The 21550-nt window shown below is 36.1% G+C and overlaps 1 protein-coding gene across 1 annotated transcript in view; it reads right to left on the reverse strand.

Annotated features, from left to right (window-relative positions):
* The window catches only part of SLC38A11 (solute carrier family 38 member 11), a 56081-nt gene that overhangs the window by 14323 nt on the left and 20208 nt on the right, over positions 1 to 21550 (reverse strand). The window contains exons 7-8 of the mRNA XM_058548620.1: positions 20446 to 20525; positions 296 to 366 (exon numbers count right to left, since the gene is read on the reverse strand). Coding sequence (XP_058404603.1) covers positions 296 to 366; positions 20446 to 20525 — 151 coding nt within the window. The remainder of the gene's footprint in view (positions 1 to 295; positions 367 to 20445; positions 20526 to 21550) is intronic.

Consider the following 21550-nt stretch of genomic DNA (forward strand, 5'->3'; position numbering starts at 1 on the left):
TTTGTATACAAGGTTTTGAAGAAGTCCATAACACTTGCTAGATATTCAAGTTAAGAAACAGAAGACTTTAATGAGTTTTCTGCATGAGAGAGACTTGTCCGAACTGAAGCAAATTTTAGTGATGAGTGAGAAAAGTTTGAGCCTGATTTTACATTGGCACAAACTAGATCACAAGCAGTTAATAGGAAGTCTAAAACTTAGGACATCTACTCTCCAGACACAAACATGAAACAGCACTTTTTCATTGTTCACAAGCCTCCATATCGAGAAAGGGCCTTGGAAACTATACACTTACCAAACGACATAACACCAACAGCCTGAATGGCGTTGGGCTTTGCAAATACCCAGGCATCTTCTGTTTTTGGTCTAGAAGAGAAATCAGTTAATTTGATGAATGATTAAAGAAATGCAAGCAGAAGCATATCAGAGAACAGGAAATGGTGTCACAATATAAACTGAATATCCTTAAGGGAGAAATTAAGAGGCCTCTACTAATCTTATTTAATTATAAATAAATTTCCAAGGAATATCAATGTCATCTGTTAACCCCAGTCCTCTAAAATGCATGTCAAATACTTGGAAAGACTCTGTTTTTACACATTTAAAATATCCATTGACTACTTAATTTTGTGACTTTATTTACTCATCAATTTAACAGCAAACTTCATTTGAGATACTCATTGAGGGAGATACAAAAATAAATAACGCAATATTCTTCCTCAATTAATCAATGCTGTCCTTCACTCCCCTCTAACTCATTCTTCCAGCCTCATCATACCCAAGGGAAATTCTTAGTTGGCACTACAGTTTATTGAGGAATATGGACATGAACTAATATTAACCGAGGATGCACTTAACTATGTTCTGGCAACTATCCTATGTTATCTAAATCTTCACAATAACACTTAAGTATTATCATCACCATTTACTACATTAGGGAAGTTAAACTCTGGGTGATGACATAACTTGCCAAGCTTCCACAGATAGTAAGCGAAGAGGTTGAGATTTGTCTCCTTGGTCTGTCCATCCCAATATGTCTTCCACTAGAGGCCTCAAATTCCCATTTGATGAATATATACTGTGCATATACTTCTCAAAGTGGTTTTGGAAATATATACACTTGAAACAGCTTGAAGAAACCTTTTTCTTAGTGGAATTAAAATATTTGCTAGCTTGTCTCTTGGCAGAGATTGGTCTTCTTGATTAATGGATCCTTGAGTAATGGTGAAAAGCATAGGCTCCAAGGTTCAGATAGCCTGTGTTGGTCTTCTGGCCCTGTCCACTTGTTAGCTGTGTGATCTTAGGCAAGTTACTTAACCTTTCTCTGTGCTTCACTTTTGATATCTATAAAATGGGGATAATAATAATAGTACCTAATTCATTGAGTTATTGTGTGAATTAAATGAGATAAAATATGTGAAACTTCTGGAAGAGAGCCTAGCATATAGTAGTTGTTCAATAAATGGTCACTAGTATTACCAGCTTATGTATTAATATTGTTATTATTATCCACTGTCATTTAATAAAAGGTAGCAAAAAGTCTAAAAGCAAGGCCAGCTTCCCTGAAAAGGACAGGCTTGAGTGAGACCCAAAAGAATGCATGAAGATAGACTAGGGGGATGGGGAAGAAGAGTCGAAAGCAGAAAGGCACTATGTGTAAATCCGTCTATTTCGTGTCTGTTATTCACTCTCGACGTAAAGTAGACACAAAAAAGTACCATTTGTTTTGTCAAAGTTAGTGGGATTTATGCATTATATCATTTCTTTCCATATGTGAAATGAGCAGTTATAGACACAAAAAAGGAACTAGCTAGCCTACGAGGGAGGCCTCCGGCTGTTACAGCTTGTTCTGAGTCCCACAGTTTTTTGAGTGGGAGCTGCTGCCACCTGCCGCCTCCACTACTCTCATTGCAGTGAACATTACTAGTAGCAGAATACCTGTCAAATTCCAATGTTAATGTGGAAAAATACAAATTTTGTCCACTGTCCTTAAAAAAAAAATGATTTAGAAAAGGCAGCACTAACAACTGTAAAAGCTTGAAGATCTTTAACTTTCTAATATGTTTGAAATGATCTACTTTCCCCTGTTAGGGTCTTTGCATGAGAATAATACTCATTTTTCCCTTCAGTACAGATTTTGGTAGTGTCCTACTTTTAACCCGTATATTAGTAATGAAAAGGTAGAAGGAATTTGATTTTCATTTTTTTCTTCCATTTAAATTTTTAAATTTTTCCCTGGTTCCTATGGTGCCTTGAATATATTCCTAGATGAGATGGAGTGTGAAACATACATAGAGATAATTTTGGATTTTCTGTGTTCATCTTAATGATGCTGATTTTATAAGAAGGAAAGTACCAAAAAACGTTACAAATAGGAAAAAGTGTGTATCCAAATCCAGGTAAAGAGAAGGAAAGGGACATTAAATATGGTTTTCCAATCTTCTATAAAATAGCCTGTGATTGAGTTCCAGAAACAACCAATTCCACACACAAAAAAAGAGAGAAAGTTCCTTGGTCTATTATATGAGGTTGCTGAAACCTTGATACTCAATGTGGATGAGAAAATGGAGTTAAAGACTGTTCTAACTTTAGACGCTGAAATAGAAAATGAAATATTATCAAATGCATTCAAGCAATGTATAAGAAAAAAAATCATGATTAAGAAGAGTTTTTACAAAAAATGCAAGTAGTTCAATAACAGAAAAACCTATTAAAGTAATTCATCACATTAACAGATTAATGGAGAAAAATAGCTTATGACCATTTCAAAATATACAGAAAAACCTACAATCCAGTATTTATTTTGATAAGCATGCTAAGTAAGCTATTAATAAAATAGAACTTTCTTAACCTGGTAAGGAATATTTACCAAAACCTATAGCAAATGACATATTTAAAAGTGAAAAGTTAGAAATATTACAATTAAAGGCAGAAACCAGATAAAAATGTTCACTATCACTGCTTTCACAATATATTACTGACATTCCTAGCTAATGCAAGAAAATAAGAAGTGATAAGATGTGTAATCATTGGAAAGTGATAAAATATTTGTACACAAGATAGTTGTGTACACAGAAAATTCAGGTGCATCTACTGACAAGCTATTGGAATTAATAAGAGTATTCAGCAACGTTACTGGAGACAAGCTCAATACACAAAAATCAATAGGGTTAATGTACATAAATAACCAATTAAAATGTTTTTTAAATGGCAGTGACAAAAAAAACACTAAATACTTCGAAAGATATGCATAATCTTAATGGCATTATATAATTTTATTGAAAGTCACAAATAAATGGAGAGACATACCATATCCATATATATATATGAATGGGAAGACTCAACATCATGTAGATGTCAATTTTCTCCAAATTAATATATATATATATTTTTTTTGTGAGGAAGATCGGCCCTGAGCTAACATGTGCCAATCCTCTTCTTTTTGCTGAGGAAGACTGGCCCTGGGCTAACATCCATGCCCATCTTCGTCCACTTTATATGTGACGCTGCCACAGCATGGCTTGACAAGTGGTGCGTTGGTGCGCGCCCGGGATTCAAACTGGCGAACCCCGGGCCGCTGCAGCAGAGCATGTGCACTTAACCACTTGTGCCACCGGGCAAGCCCCTCCAAATTAATATCTAAATTCAAAAAATAAAATATGATATTGAGGGAGGAAAGACATTTTTAAAAACCCAGAAAAGCAAAAACCATAAAGGTAAAGATTGATAAACCTGGTAAAATCAATGGAATGTAAATATAAAATGTCTGTGTAATAAAATAATCTATATACAAAGTTAAAAAATAAAGAAAAGCTAAAAACTGGGAGATGAGATTTGTCATGCATATAACCAAGAAAAGGTTACTATTCAGTGTATATTAAATGCTCCTGCAAATCAATTAGAAAAAAATTTCCAATGAGCAATAAACAACAGTCAACTAATAGAAAAGGAAATGAGAATGTACAATAAATATGCTACAAGTTGCTCACTTTCCTTAATAATTAGAGAAACTCAAATGAAATCTATAAAAAAAGAGCATTTTATATCTAATTAAATAATAGCAAAGTTGATAAATTACTGAGAAAGAACACTGGCAATTATTATGGGGGGAACTGTGAACTGTAAAACATTTATGAGAAGAATTTGGTAATATCTAGTAAAGTTGAAGGTACTCAAAGCTCGTAAGCAAACAATTACATTTCTATGTATATAATCTAGACTAGGGAAGTGCTCATGTGCACGCGGGGATATGGAGAAGGATATTCACTGCTGCATTGTTTATATCAGCCAAACTGGAAACAACCTCAATGTCCAGCAATAGAATTGATAAATAAATCCATAACTAAAATACAGCACAATCATAAGATTGCGTGCTATGGAGCAATTAAAAAGAGTCACTCACTGCTAACTGTATCAAAATGGAAATATATAGAATACAATATTAAGGAAAAATAGTGAGTCATAGAAGGGAATGTACATTTTTTTACCATAGTGATTATTTATGTATATTTTACCAACATACTGACCAATGTTACACATTGTTGTCAATATACAAATGCATAGCATAAGTATAAAAGCATAAATAGGAATGATTCAAACCAACTTAAAGATAATAGTTACCTCTGGGAAAGAGAAATGAATCCAACTTAAGAATAATAGTTACCTCTAGGAAAAGACAAATAAATCAACTTTTAAATATGATAGCCTATTGCTAATAAAGATTGGAACCAAATATAGAAACTTATTTCGAAAAGATCTAGCCCAATTTACTGCTTCCTGAAATTTATATAATTATACAATATTTTATACATAAAACCTTTTTGTATCTAAACTTAATTTTTAACCTTGATTTTCCATAAATATTCTATAACTGAAACTACATTCTTCCTGCTTTCCACTCCCTTAATTTATTCAATTTTCAACAAATATTTGCTGAGTACTACTGATGAGGCAATCACTGTTATAATCACTGTGGATACTGCAGAGAAAAAGACAAATAAACGTTTTGGTTTATATTCTATATCATAATCTAGAACAGCCCTGTACAACAGCTTTCCATGCTGATGTAAATGTTCTATCTCTGTGCTGGCCAATATGGTTACCACTAGCCACATGTGGCTATTGAGCATTTAAAATTATGGCTAGTGTAGGGCCGGCCCCGTGGCTTAGCGGTTAAGTGCATGCGCTCCGCTCTGGCGGCCCGGGTTCGGATCCCGGGCGAGCACTGACGCACCACTTCTCCAGCCATGCTGAGGCCGTGTCCCACATACAGCAACCGGAAGGATGTGCAGCTATGACATACAACTATCTACTGGGGCTTTGGGGGGAAAAAATAAATAAATAAAATCTTAATGTCTCTCTCTAAAAAAAAAAAAAGTCACTATTAAAAAAAAAATTATGGCTAGTGTGACTGAGGAATTAATTTTTAATTTTATTTAATTTTATCCAATTTGAATAGTCACATGTGGCTAGTTGCTACTGTATTAGACAACACAGATCTAGATGGAGTCGTGTAGGTAATTTTTGTTTCAGAAAACCTAATTATCTTCTAATGGTCTAAAAGAGTTAAAGAAATTACTTAAAGAGATTTAATTTTTCTTGTAGTGTAGCTTATGTCATAAGTTTCAGCTATTATTTGCCACTTGAATTTTCTGAGAGGCAAGTAGAAGAATGTAGGAGTTGAGTATAACAATAAACAATAAGAATAATTTATTAACTTATAAAGAATCAAAGCTATTCGAGAATTAGGAAAAAAAAGCAAAAAACAACAAACTGGGAGAAACAAATCAAAATTGTCATTATGAATAGAGACATAGGGGAAAAACACAGTAACTAGTGGTCATATTGAAATATTATTAAATATGAATCAACTAAAAACTTAATTTGTTATGACAAAATGATTACTATGAGATGAGCACTTTCCTTTTTTTTTTTTATTTTAAAGATTAATTTACAATAAGTTACCTGTAAACAGGGAATGGCTTTCAAATGATTATTCAAATTCAAACATATTAATTAACATACAACTCTTCAGAAGTATTTCTATTGCACAAAGTAAGGTGAGCTTTCTTCTGAAGAAACCCCAAAGTAAGAACTACTCTCCAATTTCTTTTTTTTTTTATAATTTTTATTTTATTTATTTTTTGCCTCAAAGCCCCAGTAGACAGTTGCATGTCACAGCTGCACATCCTTCCAGTTGCTGTATGTGGGACGCAGCCTCAGCATGGCCAGAGAGGTGGTGTGTCGGTACGCGCCCAGGATCCGAACCCAGGCCAGCAGTAGCAGAGCGCAGGCACTTAACCGCTAAGCCACCGGGCCGGCCCTCCAATTTCTTTTTGATTTAGATTCTTCTGTTGCTGCTGTCCAAGTTAATTTCCCTGAGGAACGGAAACCAACCGCATTTATTGGTGTGTGTCTAGAGTCCGCAATGGAAGCCAATAGTTCCGAAATTAGTCCACTGCAGTCAACAGCATCTCTTCAGCAAGTGTTCACGCTATCTGCTGATGAATGGAACAGCTCTTTACCCCCATTTGGCTCCTACCTGCTTCTTTCATTTAATGTGATTATTTGCTGGCTACAGATCAAACCATGGTTAATATTATCAATAAAGGATAACTAGAACAATAAAGAACTTAATTTCCATTGTGAAGGACAACCTTTCTTTTGACTAAGAAAAACCATATAGAAAACAGTAAGCTATAATGGGAAAAAATATGGGCTTCATGGTTAGACAGACTTGGATTTAAATCTTAACTTTATGATATACTAGACCGTGCCCAGAGTGACTTTGGGCACATTGCTTAATGACACTGGTCTCAGTTTTCTCTGCTGAAGAGCAGAGACAATATTAATAATTCTACTTCACATATCTGACATAAAGGTTAAATGAGAAAATGAATGAAAGGGTGAGGTATACAGTGGATAATCAATGTTAGATGAAACTTCCTTCCACCCTTTCTCCTTTTTCTTATGTTATCATTAAAGTAACAATACATGTGTTAGTGTGGGTGTAAGGACTTGGAAGTACACGAAATGCAATCTTCATCATGGTATTCATATTCTTTTAGAGAATGAAGGGACCTTGGGGAAGACAAGCTATCTTATTTAAAATAAATGAATGATTAATCCTGATAATAGACACACATGCAACCAAACGGGCAGCCATTTGGTTGATATGATGAAAACGATGAAATGGCTCATTTATGTTTTGGATAGTCACAGTAAATATTCAGTATTCTATCCCATACATCATATCCCATACAATTTTCTGCACAATTGGGTTTGCCAAATTGGTGCAACTTTCAGCTGCATAAAGCCATTTTAGACAATCTCAGGGTATTTGGAGCTTACTTCACTCCAGGATTTATATCTTAGCCCAGGCATCAGTCTCCCCAGCTAAACTGTAACTCTGTGGTGCTATGATAAATTTTGCTACAGTGGTGTGGAGACTACCACCAGTGGAAGATAATTAAACATTTGAATAAAACAGGGGACTCAATAAACCTTAAGATATTTGACACCGAAAGTGGATAGAGAGGCAAATTGCCTGATTATTTAATCACTGGATAACATCTTAGACTAATCACTTGAAAAATAAAAGTATAAAATTATCCTTTACATTTTTAAGCTTCTATCTACACACACACACGTGCATACACAAATTAAGGGTTATTCTTGTTATTTTTTCTTATATAATTTTCTGATTATAGAAAGGGTATCTCAAAGATAAAATTTCTTCCTTTTGTATTTCACCACGGGGAAATATTATGAAAGAATATATTTATATTTTATCATTGACATGGATAAAATATAAGTATAGTGACATTTAAGTTCATTTCTTGAACACTTAACACTACCTTCTTATAGAGAGACAGAGGCTAGCCTAATTGATCAGGAAACTTAGAGTTTCACTTTCAGGAATAATTTCGAGGTCCTGAACTTTGTTTTAATAAGTGAAATGGCCTTGCACATATTATAAAATCTTGAGGTGTGTGTATGTGTGTGTGTGCGTGTGTTTAACGGTCTTTGGAAACAATGGGAAATTAATCTTTCATGATTTTTAACAAATTGAAGACACAGCAACTTTCACTGAATGCATAAATAACAGGCAGAAGTAATCAATTCCCGATTTTGGGTGCTAAATAAAGAAATATCTAGCAAAACAAGATACAATCTTATTCTAGCCATTGCTTTTCACAGATATGTCTTCTCAAAGCTTTCAATTAGGTGCTAATACAGATAGTGTTTGTTCTTCCTTTTCTTTCCTAATTTCTCGATCAAGTAGAGAGTAATAATGGCTGTAAACTAAGGTAAAGAAGAGGACTAGATAATCTAGTAATTGGACAAATTTTGAGAGAATTTTCTAACCATCCTCTTCTAGTACACTAAGTCTGCTTTCCTTCATGGCATAGTGCAAGCCCCACAAACAACAAAATAACTTCTCCAAGGAGGAAAATATATTTTAAATGAAATGTTTGAATTTACTTAAATCTATAGGCAAATTAATAACCAAAAGTTAAACTTGGACATGCAATTAAACATGGTAGATGGGACACATAAATTTATCTTCTTTCTCTCCTCAGACCTCACTAGAATGCTGCTAAAGGCATTTAAACAGGGGATAAGTCCACAGGGGAGGGGATAGTGGAAGAAGAGACATCAGTGGAGAAGACATTTTGGGAAAAGGAAAGCAGATGCTTATATGGTAACTGCTGAGAATGGAGAAGTTACTACCACGTAGAAGAAGCTAAGGATGTGAAAGAGCTTATTTCACTTTGTTAAACCCTTGTGTGTGCAGGACTCAGAGACACCAGAAAGCTACTCAGGATGCTCCAGCAAAAATAGAAAATAAAGAAAAATAAAATATCTACAATCCTGGATATAAGGTATCTAAAAAGAGGTAAAGGAAGTCCTAGAATGATAGTGGGACAGCAAACTGAGAAATCAATCCATCTAGAAAGGAGCAAGAATACAGAAGGCTCTGGGAAGGGGGTCTCCAGGAAAAATAATAAGATTGATAAATTACCTTACCCGTTTGAGCATTTGGAAAAGGAGTAACAAAAATGATCAAAATCAAAAGCTAAACTAGGAGAAAATATTTGCGAAAGACACAACTCATGAAGGACTTTCATCTAAAATATACAAAGAACACTTAAAACTCAACACAACTCAATTAAGATAAGAACACAAACAACTCAATTAAAAATGGGCCAAAGACCCAATGACACCTAAGAGACACCTCATCATAGAAGATATACTGAGAGAAACGAGCTTATGAAAAGACACTCCACATCATATGTCACTAGGGAAATGCAAATTAAAACAACGAGATATCACTACACACCCATTCAAACAGGCAAAGTCCAGAACACTGACACCACCAAATGCTGACAAGGATGTGGAGCAACAGGAACTCTAACTCATTGCTGGTGGGAACGCAAAATGGTATAGTCATTTTGGAAGAGACTTTGGCAGTTCCTTACAAAACTAAACATACTCTTACCATATGATCCAGCAATCACACTCCTTGGTTTTTACCCCAGAGATTTGAAAACCTGCACATAGATGTTTACAGCAGCTTTATTCATAATTGCCAAAACTTGGATGCAACCAAGATGTTCTTCAGTAGGTGAATGGATGAATAAAACCAGTACAGCTAGACGATGGAATATTATTAAGTGCTAAAAAGAAATGAGCTATCAAGCTGTGAAAAGACATGGAGGAAACTTAGATGCATATTATGAAGTGCAAGAAGCCAATCTGAAAGGCTTCATACTATATGATTTTAACTATATTTCATTCTGGAAAAGGCAAAACTTGGAGACAGTAAAAAGATCAGTGGTTGTCAGGGGTTGAGGGTGGGGGAGAGGGATGAATAGGCAGAGCACAGAGAATTTTTAGGGCAGTGAAAATACTCTGCATGATAACATAATGATGGATATATGTTTACACATTTGTCTAAACCCACAGAATGTACAACACCAAGAGTGACCTCTAATGTATACTGTGGACCTTGGGTGATGATGATGTACTAATCTAGGTTCATCAACTGTAACCAATGTTACCACTGTGGTAGGGATGTTGACAATGGGCAAGGCTATGCATGTGTGCAAGTAGCAGGTATATGGGAAATCTCTGTATGTTCCTCTCAACCTTGCTGTGAACCTGAAACTGCTCTAGAAAAATAAAGTCTTAATAAAAAAGCTAAACTGAGGGGGCCAGCCCGGTGGTGCAAGCAGTTAAGTGCGTGCGCTCTGCCACAGTGGCCCAGGGTTCACTGGTTCGGATCCCAGGCACGCACCGACACACCGCTTGGCAAGCCATGCTGTGGCAGCATCCCATATAAAGTGGAGGAAGATGGGCACAGATGTTAGCCCAGGGCCAGTCTTCCTCAGCAAAAAAAAAAAGGAGGATTGGCAGATGTTAGCACCAGGCTGATCTTCCTCACACACACACAAAAATAATAAAATAAAAAAAGCTAAACTGAACATCCAGCTAAATAGGGTTAAAAATAAAACCAAAAGCAAGTATTAATTCTAGGAAAAAAAGTGCACAAGAAGAGAAATATAACTATTTAATTTTAGAAGTTGTGTTATATCTCCACATATTATGATATGGTAGAAGAAGAAAGATAATTTGAGAGGGCTAAATCCTTATCTACCACATGATAAGACAACAGTTAGAAACCAAAAATAGTTACAATTCCATATTACCTGGAAGGAAAGATGTAAATGCCAAAAGACTGAAAATAGGAAAACTGAAATAGGAAAGGATTTGGTGGGAGGCTGCTCTATTTCCTTAAAAGTCACTTGTAATATTTGGTTTTGAAAAATATGTGAATGTATTTTTTTGAGAAAAAATAAATCCAAATGAAGGCAATATTGGGAAGAAGCAGGATCCTTTAAAATGTCTTACAAAGCTTCAAATAGCTCATGGCAACATAATGGAGGTTTCCTATAAGTTTCCGATCATTTAAGGAGCAATGAATGCTTCAAATGTTTTAATATATTTTAATGCTAACAAAAATAGAGACTGGCTTATAGCAGTTTGCACTCTCGGTATGGCAAATACTTTTTTCTTTTTTTTTTGCTGGGAAAGATTTGCCCTGAGCTAACATCTGTTCCCAATCTTACTCTTTTCTTTTTTTTTTCTCTCCCCAAAGCCCCAGTACGTAGTTGTATATTCTAGCTGTAAGTCCTTCTAGTTTTTCTATGTGAGCCACCACCACGGCATGGCTACTGACAGATGGGCGATGTGGTTCTGCATCCGGGAACCGAACCTCGGCTGCCGAAGTGGTGAGAGCACTGAACTTGAACCACTAGGCTATCAAGGCTGGCTCCAAATACTCTTAAAAGAATGATTGCTTCCCTTCCTCTAAAAAAATCAGACAGATGCTTAGTTATATTCTTTCTAGAAACCTTTTCTCTCTGTGTGCGGGGTGGGAGTGGGGAGGTTTTGGGGAGTTACATTCATTTTGCAAAATAATCTCAGTTTGGATTCTTGGATTCAGGCATTTCATCCTATTTTGAAAGATATACTCCTCATCTTTACAACAGCCAAGTAGTTAACAAGGCAAAGCAATAGGAAGCAAGTCCTATCAAATAGAGCTCCATTCTTCACAGACTTATGAAAACAAGCGTCAGGGGGATTGCTTCTGATCCCCAGAACATCAGACCTCCGATCAGGAGGATCAAATACATCACACTTCTTTGTGAAACCTGTCCAAACTCCTTTTGGCTAAATACAGGCACCTTCCAAATCATACAATCTTGACAGAGCCTGCGTTTTTGTTAAGAGAGCCTTACATATTCACCTCTTCACCCAGACACATCCGAGAGTTAAGTGCTCCAGCTGGCGCATAAAGGCTCCACGTTTCCTGTCACACCACAAGCTATTAATGACATAGGTAGATCTGCCTACTTCCTCAGCTCAGGCATCAGCTGACAGCTCTCTGCCACTTCCTCACTCTCAGCTCACTTTTCTTCTGATTCTCTTCTATTGACAATTGTGGGTTTATGTGAACATATAAAGCTGTTCAGGAAAATTCTTGGGAATCACTCTAAACATCAAAACTGATCTCTTTTTCTTTAAACACAAATTTTAAACAAAGCTGACTTTGAGTTAAAATTTACATAAAAATTTGTGCTGCGTTTTTTGGCCAAAATGTAATTTTGATTTTTCATATGAATCATATAAAAACCTCGCACAGCTTGGCACATAAATATACAAATATTTCCTTTTTGCCATTTGGGACAACAAACTCCTTTGATCTTTATTCTATTACCTACTTATTTCTCCCTACTATTAACTCCAATTCCTCTGTCAACTCTTTAAAAATTGGTGTTTTGAAAAGGCAGGGAATGGATGGGAGGGGGCAGGATTTCACTTTTTAATATAATGAAAACTTGTTAGAAATATGGGTGGTGGTTTGGTTCTCTCCTGTGTTTTCCACAAAACAATTAAAATATAATGTATTTATATTAAAATAAATGTGGTTTCATATATGAGCTCCAGATAATTATTTTCCATTGAGTTCTCCTTGGGTTTCACTTCTCCTCACATTACACGCTGTCCCTATACAATCTCTCCCATACCATACTCTCCCTAAACTCCAGTTTTGCATTTCCAAAACTCTGGGTGACTTCTCCTCCTCCTTCTTCCTCTCTCCCCACCCCAAGTGTTACTCAAAATCAAGATATTAAATTATTAAAAACTTATTATGTTTTCCCCAGATCTGCTTCCTCTCCTATCCTGGTTAACTTAAAAGAAGCTGGGGTCCTTTCTCTATATTTCCATAGTACCCTGCTCATAATGCTATTAAATAATCTATTGAGGTTATCTTTTATATGTTTATCCACCCCACCCTGCCCTCAATAAGTTTTAAGAGACCTGCAGAAAGGGATTGTTCTATACTGGTCTTCACAGCCCTAATACCTAGAAAAGTGACTGACCCAGTAAGCATGTAGTAAATGCTAATTGACTGAATGGAATCTTCCATTTTCTTCTTTTGGTGGTGAGTTCTGGACCATCCACCAGCCTGGTTGTACAAGCTGGAAACCTTGGCATCACTCTTCCCTTTTGCTCCTCTTCCTTCTACCAGCCTTGCCTTCATACTGTTCTAGTTGTCTTTAGCCTGGATGCTTGCTGTAGATAGCCTCCTTCCAAGTCTTCACACCCGCAATCTATCCTCACCTCACCTCTGCTGTAAGAGAACTCCAACTGAAATGGAGACTTGCTCTGGTTACTCTCCTGCTGAAGAACTTTCAGTGCCCCATCAACTAGAGAACAAATCCAAGTTTCTTAGCACTACAACACAAAGCTTTCCTTTCATGCTGGTCTCTGCCAACCTCTCTAGGACCATTTCTTTGTACACCCTAGCCAAACTTTCAGCTCAGAATAACCCAAACTCTAGTTACTTCCTAAACACAGAAGCTACATAGGTGGTGGTGATGGGAGAATAGAGGTCAGTGGATTCGGAAAGCAGCATCTTCAGCAGTTTTTCAAAAGGGATAATATGGAGACACAACCATTGTTAAAACTATGATAAAATATATATTTGAGGAGCAACATAAAAGCAAGATAGAGTTTTTGAGAAAATTCTCAAAGGAGGCACCTTTACTTTTATTTGATAGTTCCCCTAACCTATGGCGGTGACTCTCCTCTCCAAGTCCCTCCTGATGTTAGGGCCTTGAACTGCTTCTGCCGTTATATGGATCACACCTCTGGGCCTCACACACTTTTCCTAACAATAGCTTCCAACTTCTCCTCCCTTCCCCTTTGACCCAACTAATGCCAGTACATTTTTTCAAGCAGCAGATCACATATTGTCTTATCTTGAAATATTACCTGCATGCCCAGGTTGGGCAAAGGGCCCTTCCTCTGTTTCCATGGCACTTTTCCATAATTCTATTAAATATTATGTTGAGATTGTCTTATAAATGTCTATTTTTCCCCTTCCACAAACTATAGATATCTGAGGTTAGGGACCGTGCTTTCTTCATCTTTGCAGCCCCAATATCTAGAAGATTTACTGGCACCAGCTAGACATTTAATAAATGCTTGTTGGCTGAAAGAACAGGCCACTCTATTTTTGCTCTTTAGTTGTGAATCTACACTAGAGACCAGTTTGGCTTCTACTTGGAAATAACAGACAAGTGGCAAACCTTACTGAGGCAGCCATTTATAAAAATAATGGGTAATGAGTGGAACGAGCCTCTAACACTGAGCAGCCTAGGCTGTTCCTCCAGCTCCACTAACACAGCGACTGGACTAATCTTCTCTGAGAATATATTGTCTTGCAGCTGTTTTTCCTATTTTCATGTAGACCAAGTCAAATGACAGTTCTATTTGTTGCTTCATGTAGGCAATCTATCTGGTAAAACTTACTACTAGCTCTAATAGTGCTGCAGAACTTGGAGTCAAATGGTATTTTAGCAAATGAGCCAGCAAACTGTGCTGGCATGGAAGTAGTCTTAGGAAAATTTTCTTTGACACGGAATATTTTTGCATAAAATTTTTGTCTGAAGATTATTTTTATTGTCTCATTACTTCCAAGTTTTGGTCAGTTAATCTCCAAGTTGAATCAACTAAAACCCGAAGGCACATGGATTCATTCATTTATTCAACTGATCATTCAACAGTTCTTTGCTGAATTCTAATTCTGGGTTAGGCACTGTGCCAAGTAATGGGTGTACAGTGTGAAAAAAGCAAATGTGATCCCTGTTCTCATGGAGCTTACAATACGGTGGGACAGACATAAAATACAAGAAAACACATAAAAGGTAAATAAAGATAATTTAACATATAGCATGATTATTTTATTTCTATGTGTAGATCCCTTCTTCCTATGGTGAAATTTCCAAATTTAACCAACTAAAATATTTGGGTTCTGAGCATACCCCTGTCTACCACATTCTCAGATAGTAATCTCGTCTCTGAAAAAATAGAGGCTATTGGGCATGACCACTCAAATTCCCCTCACTGGTCTTCAGAATCTATCCATATTTTACTCTCCATAGTCTTATCTTATCATTTCAAGAGGAAGAAGTATCCCAGTTCCTCTCCAAGGGTTACTCTATGTCATAAATTCCAACTTGTCAAGATCTCCCGGGGGACTTTGGCTCCATCTTTTGGCTTGGTCTATAACATATTCAATATCTCCCATGGTAAAAAAGGTATTTTTTAGAGCTCTTACTGCCTCAAGCTACTGTTTTATCATGTTATTTTCATTCATTGATGCTCTTAAAAAACAAAAGAAGGGGAAGATTCGCCAAATTAACTTCCCTATCATTCACTTACTTCATAATTCTCTAACCTGGCTTCCACCCATATCATTTGATTGAAACTCCTGAAGGTTATCAGTAAGCTCATTTCACCTGAAGTGGACATCTGCAGTTTGCACCATGAAATGGCTACTCTCTCTTCTCCTGGCATCATCGCGTTCATTTCCCCTGGGAACACCCTTTCCTCTACTCTCAGTCCACCTGCTTTAGCTGGGCTGACCCTATCCTTAGCATCATCAAGGGTATGCATGTAACCTAAATATAAGCAACTCAACACAAGCCATGATGATAGAGTTTGGGATCACCATGGGTCCTTGTTAGAGTCCATAAGAACTCATACTGGAAGTGAGGCTGGAGGTAATCTAAAAGAAAACTCTTTCTCTTTTTACAAACTTGGACTTGAATGGATGTAGGCTGAGACTGCCTCATCTTGTCACAATGAGGGGTAAGCCTTTCAGAAACTAGAGCCAAAACAAGAAGCAAAGTCAAGAGATGAAAAAAGAGAAACTATGTCTGATTTCTTCGACTGAGCTCCTAAATCCAACCAAACATAATAACAGAAATACCCTTGAACTTTACAATTATATGAGTTGGTAAATTCTCTTTGCCAGTTAGGCAAAAAAAAAATCTCTTTAACCCAGTTAGTGTTCTACGGTTGTTGTCATTTGCAACAAAAAGGGCAATAATTTATACATCATCAAAAAAATCAATGGCTAGTATTTGACAGAACTAATCATTCTCTTTTTCAAATATGCACTATTCCTCTTCCTTTACCCATTTTCATGATCCTTTCTTTAATCCCCTCTAGTTTCTCTTTATGTACAGCATTAAATTGCAGAATTTCAGAGTTAGAATGGATAAAGGGTAAAGAAACTATTATGTGTTGACATCCTTGGGGAAGGCACATTTTATATGCATAAATACCTGTTGAAAGTATAGATACACTTTTTAGAAGTACGTTTGCAACACCATACTATCGATTAAAATGCTGCAAAAGGGATGTTATATGAAGAGGAAATAGTTGTGAATTTGAACTGCATGCTATCATTTCCATCCTGAAGGTAAAGAATTGAATATTAATGAAGCACAGAATGAAAGTTTTCACAGTGATAATGCCTCCGATTGTAGTTTGAAGAAAAAAAATGGCAGACCTGCATTATTGCATTTTGATACTAGCAGGCTCTCTGGAAAGCAATTAAATTGCCTTGCCACCTCAGTTTTTAGAAAGCAAAAGGTTAGAAAATACAATAAAACTGCACATTATTTCCAAAAAGAAGTGAAAGTCATTGGACTGTGAGATATTTGAAATCATATCAAAAAGCAAAAAAAAAAGCAAAAAAAAAATTTATGGCCTTATGAGTTATGGAAAAGGAAATTGAATTTTGTGTTTTATTTTTAAAACACAGCCACTAAAAAGGTGTTTCCATAGTAACAAGGTCAATACCAGTAGCCATTACAGACCTTCCTTTTTTCTGATAGTGGATTTAAAGACCTTTTTCAAATACCACTTTAAAACCCCTGTGAAAAAGTACAGCTTTTCTGATCATTCATCTGAACCCAAAATGAGGAAAAACACACATGGAGTATTGAATTTCTCATGTTTTATGGATTATAAGTGTTCATGGCTGTCATATTTTCAGAAAGAAGCCTGCCTGACTAGCTCCTAAGCCAACCACTGAACATCAGATTTGATTAGCCTGACTGTACATCTGGACAAACAGAAGTTGTTTGCAGTAGTATTCAAACAGAAATAAAAGGCAGCACAGTGTTAAAAAACACACTTTAACATCTAAATATTGAAAGAGTTAAGTAAATAATCCCTGTTATTAGAGAAGTTTCAAAGGCTCAGATAAAAATATGATATCACCACTAGAGGAAGGTTAGAAAGATACAGGCCACATTTTGTTTGCAACAGAAATAAATAGCCCTTTGTCCATAAAATCAATTCATTTACGCCACCAGGAAGTGGCCTCTCCTTCCTCTTTCCTTTGTATCAAGATACACTGCCTATGTGATGGTCATTTGTATTGCCTTATCTTCCCCACTAAGCTGTGAGCCTCTTGAGAGCAGAGATAATTTATTTCTCTTTGTATTCATGATAATATCTCATATAACATTTTGTATATAAAAGACACTGAAAAAAATAAGTAGAGAATGAATCATGAAAAATAATGACACAACAGCAACTAAAATAACACAAAATCTCTGGTCTAATTTTAGAAAGGATGAGTAAATTAAAATATGTCCTTATGATTTTAATTTCCTTAAACCAAGAGGCTCTAGATCCTTGTTCACAGAATCACCAACTGTTAAATAATAAATCCAATTCCCTGGCCCCTAGACCAAATCCCTCAGCATCTCTGCAGGTGGAGCCCCAGCATCAGTATTTTTTAAAGTCATTTACTAAGGTGATTCTAATGTGAAGCCAGAGTTGAAAATCATTGCTCTAAACTGTTCTCCTGGGGCTCAATTAATGATTAATTTATTTATCTCCAACTTTTAGCTACCTTTTTTTTTCTCAATATTGCCTCATAGTACTATATTTACCAAATCTATAAGATCTTTTATTATAACCTAATGATTTGTTCCCTAGAATCACTTTTCATAAAAAAAGCTTCAGTTAAAACGGTTGTCATATACAATCAAAATTTTGAACCAAAAATTATTTGTAGAGCCAGCTGTGAGGGCCTAGTGGTTAAAGTTCGGTGCTCTCACTGCTCTAGCGGCCCAGGTTTGTTTCCCGGTTGAGGAACCACACCACTTGCCCGTCAGTTGCCATGCTGTGGCAGCAGCTCACATAGAAGAACGGGAAGGACTTACAACTAAGATATAAAACCAGGCACTGGGGCTTTGGAGAGGAAAAAAAAAAGAGGAAGATTGGCAGCAGATGTTAGCTCAGGGAGAATCTTTCCCTGCAAAAAAAAAAAAATCTTTGACATTAGACTCCTATTTAAAAAAAATTATTATTTCTTGTATTCTGTTCAATATACTTACTAGCTTTTTGTTGCTGTGAATTCAGCTTTTGAAAACCAGAGCTGAATACAGTACCAATATAAGAGACACTAAATAAATGTCAGTAGAATTTAATGTACACTTTTATGCTTACCTTTCCTGGGCCTGTAATGCCTTTTATCCCCTCATCTATCTGGAAAAATTCAGATTCATTTTTCAAAACACCAGATCATATTTTTCTTCCTGCAGGAAGCCCTCCCTGATTCAGACAGACTATTAAGCACTCTTTGCTTTGGCACTGCCAGTGCCCCTTGTTTATGCTTCTATTTTATACTGCTCCTACTGTACTGTCATTTCTTTTTCTTTTTTGTTTTTAAAATAAGTCCCTTCTCCATACTTATTGTGAACAACTTGCAGCAGGTGCTGACTTAGCCTCTTGGCTCTTTTCCTCTCAGGGCACAGCAAAATAGCTAGAAACAACAGGCATTCAGTAAATGTTTACTAAATAAAAGAATAATGGCCATATTATAGTGAATCAGGTGCATTTCAAAAACACTATTGCTATGGACTGAATTGTGTTCCCTCCCAAAATTCTTATGTTGAAGCCCTAACCCCCAGTGTGATGGTATCTGGAGAGGGGGACTTTGGGAGATAATTAGGTTTAGATGAGGTCATGAGGGTAGGGCACTCTTGATGGGATTGGTGCCCTTTTAAGAAGAGACACCCAAGAGCGTACAGTCTCTCTCACTCCCTGCCATGGGAAGACACAGCAGGAAGGCAGCCTTCTGCAAGCCAGGAAGAGATCCCTCACCAGAGCCCGACCATGCTGGCAGCCTCCAGAAGTACAAGAAAATAAATTTCTGTTGTTTACCCCACCCAGTCTATAATATTTTGTTCCAGCAGCCCAAGCTGACTAATACAACTTTGAACTGAGTTTGTTATTTGAAGAGAACATTAATATAAACATTATAGATATTTATGCTTTTCCATTTTATTTAAATCCTTTGAAAAGGTGTTTGTTTTTTCAAAGAAAAGGCCATATCAAATGCTGCTAGACTAGATACTTCATACTTCCTTCCAAACAAATTTGAGGCATAATTTTTGGTATTTTCCTGATAAACTCAGAAGCCTGAAACAAGCATATACAGTCAAAAATGAAGTGAGTTTGCAGAACAACAATTAGTCAACAGGAAAAAAGTTATCTTGGGGACAGCATTACCAATTATAGCTATTCACCAGGTTTCCATTTTTTCTCACAGACAACATTCATTGAAGACCTGATGTGTTCCTTGCACTGTGCTAGACATTACATCTTAAATTAACTTTATTTTTTCTTATTTAGGATAGAATCTAAGGTCTCATGGAAACTCCATAATGTATTATTTATTCAACAAATATTTATTGTGCATTGTGGGAATCCAATTTTGTGTATAAAGCCAATTTAAGCTAGTTTCCTTCCAGCATTATCTTGGGACTCTGAATATAAACTACCCAGTCCTTACCTGGTGAATCGCTTCTATAATCAAAGCATAAAAATTGTGTAGCTTAGATCAGCGGTACCTACACTTTGAATTTCTTGGATAAGTAACATTTTTAAAATTTGGGGAACCATTACCAAGTCGCCGCCATTTTTTTGGCTCAATAATAACATTAAAAACAAATAAACACCACTATCAGCTATCACCATCAGTTCGCAAATGATAAGGCATTTTAACACAAAATAATTAAAGAGTATAATCTTAGTAGAGAGGATAAAGGGTGGTTTTCAAAGTGACTGCATTTTGTTTAATGGACAAAAACATACACTATCTTGTTTATTATTCTCATTTCAGCCTAGACTGGTGAAACTTTAAGAACAAATCCATCTCTGAGGTAGATATAGAAATTTCTGCCCAATTTACCACTTTGCTTTCTGAGAGCTCTGCTTTGTTCCTATTTCTCGCTATTCACAATCCCTTCCCGGTTCTAATTCTTAGGGCTGGCTGTTAAAATAATAAGTAAACTCAGTTTACTCTCATCAGCCATGCAAGGTCCAACTGAAAAATGCATGTCCACTTAGATATAATTATTTGCTCTCATTTTGTCAAATACTAAAGATGAATGATGCTTCTGGTACCATAATCACTTTATATTTCAGCATTTATAATATGTCATATAAATATCTATGTGAAGCTATAAATTGAAGACCAACTAATATAGCAACAAAACTTACATGTACGGACCCAGTGAAACTACCCTTGCCATTACAATTCCAAGAATCAGAGTTGTTAAAACTGTAGAAATAAGAGAGATCTGCAAAAGAAAATGTAAAGATATTGTCAGTTTAGACTAGAGATTATTTTATTGAAAATATTAGATATTTCTCTTTTTACTTGAGTAAACTTATGTACAGTTTTTTAATATCTAATTCATTAGTAGTTTATTCTTATAAATTGGTGTTGATAATCTTAGGCATGTAACTTCTTATCAGATCACAATCTTAGTTTTTTCCCCCTAAATAGGAGACCAAGTACCACATATGACTATTATTGTAATCTTGCAACATGGCTTTAAACGCTTTTAGCAGCTTCCTGTGTAGACTACAAAACTGGTGATTTTAGTTTATGCGAGTAAAAGTGAAATTATGTTTTCTTTTTTCTTCAGGCCGTATTTTAGTGTTGACTTGCACTTCTTTCCTATCTCTACTTGATCTTCTGCTTCTGTCTTTATCTAACCCTCTCCCTTCAACACAACCCCTCCCACACCCACCCAACCCACTATGTGGTTTTGCCCTTTGGTCTGTGTTTCTAAGTCTTCTTTGCTCCTTCCTTTCTCTTCTGTCACTATTTCAACTGGTTAAAATATGAACTGGTCTGTATGCGTATGTGTTCTGTGCACTCATTACATTAGATCTCTGTTTCTGCTCTTAATTTTCTAATGGATAAGCTCACTTTAGGCTTTTTTTTCTCTGATAAGAAAAATACGATATAAAATTGCTTTTATTTCATTTGATTGTCATCAACTATGTTTTCTGGGTTGTTAGCTTTTAATTAGAAAGCAGGTTCTATTATGAGTCCTCTGATCTACCAAGGAACAGAGATATTAAGTAACATTCCCAAGGTCACACAGCCAGAAACCGGCAGAGGAGAGCTCAAATGCAAGCAGTCTGACTCCAGATCAGGGATCCTAATTACCCTGCTTTGCTCACTGGCGAGTTTTATCTAGATATTTAAGTATGAGACTTCTAAGGGACATTTAGGGAAAAAATGTATCATAATAATATGATATAATATTAATAGTTTTCTTTTTCATGAATGCCTTGCTTTCTGCTCTCAAAA

This window comes from Diceros bicornis, chromosome 10 (assembly GCF_020826845.1).
Source record: "Diceros bicornis minor isolate mBicDic1 chromosome 10, mDicBic1.mat.cur, whole genome shotgun sequence".
Lineage (NCBI taxonomy): Eukaryota > Metazoa > Chordata > Mammalia > Perissodactyla > Rhinocerotidae > Diceros > Diceros bicornis.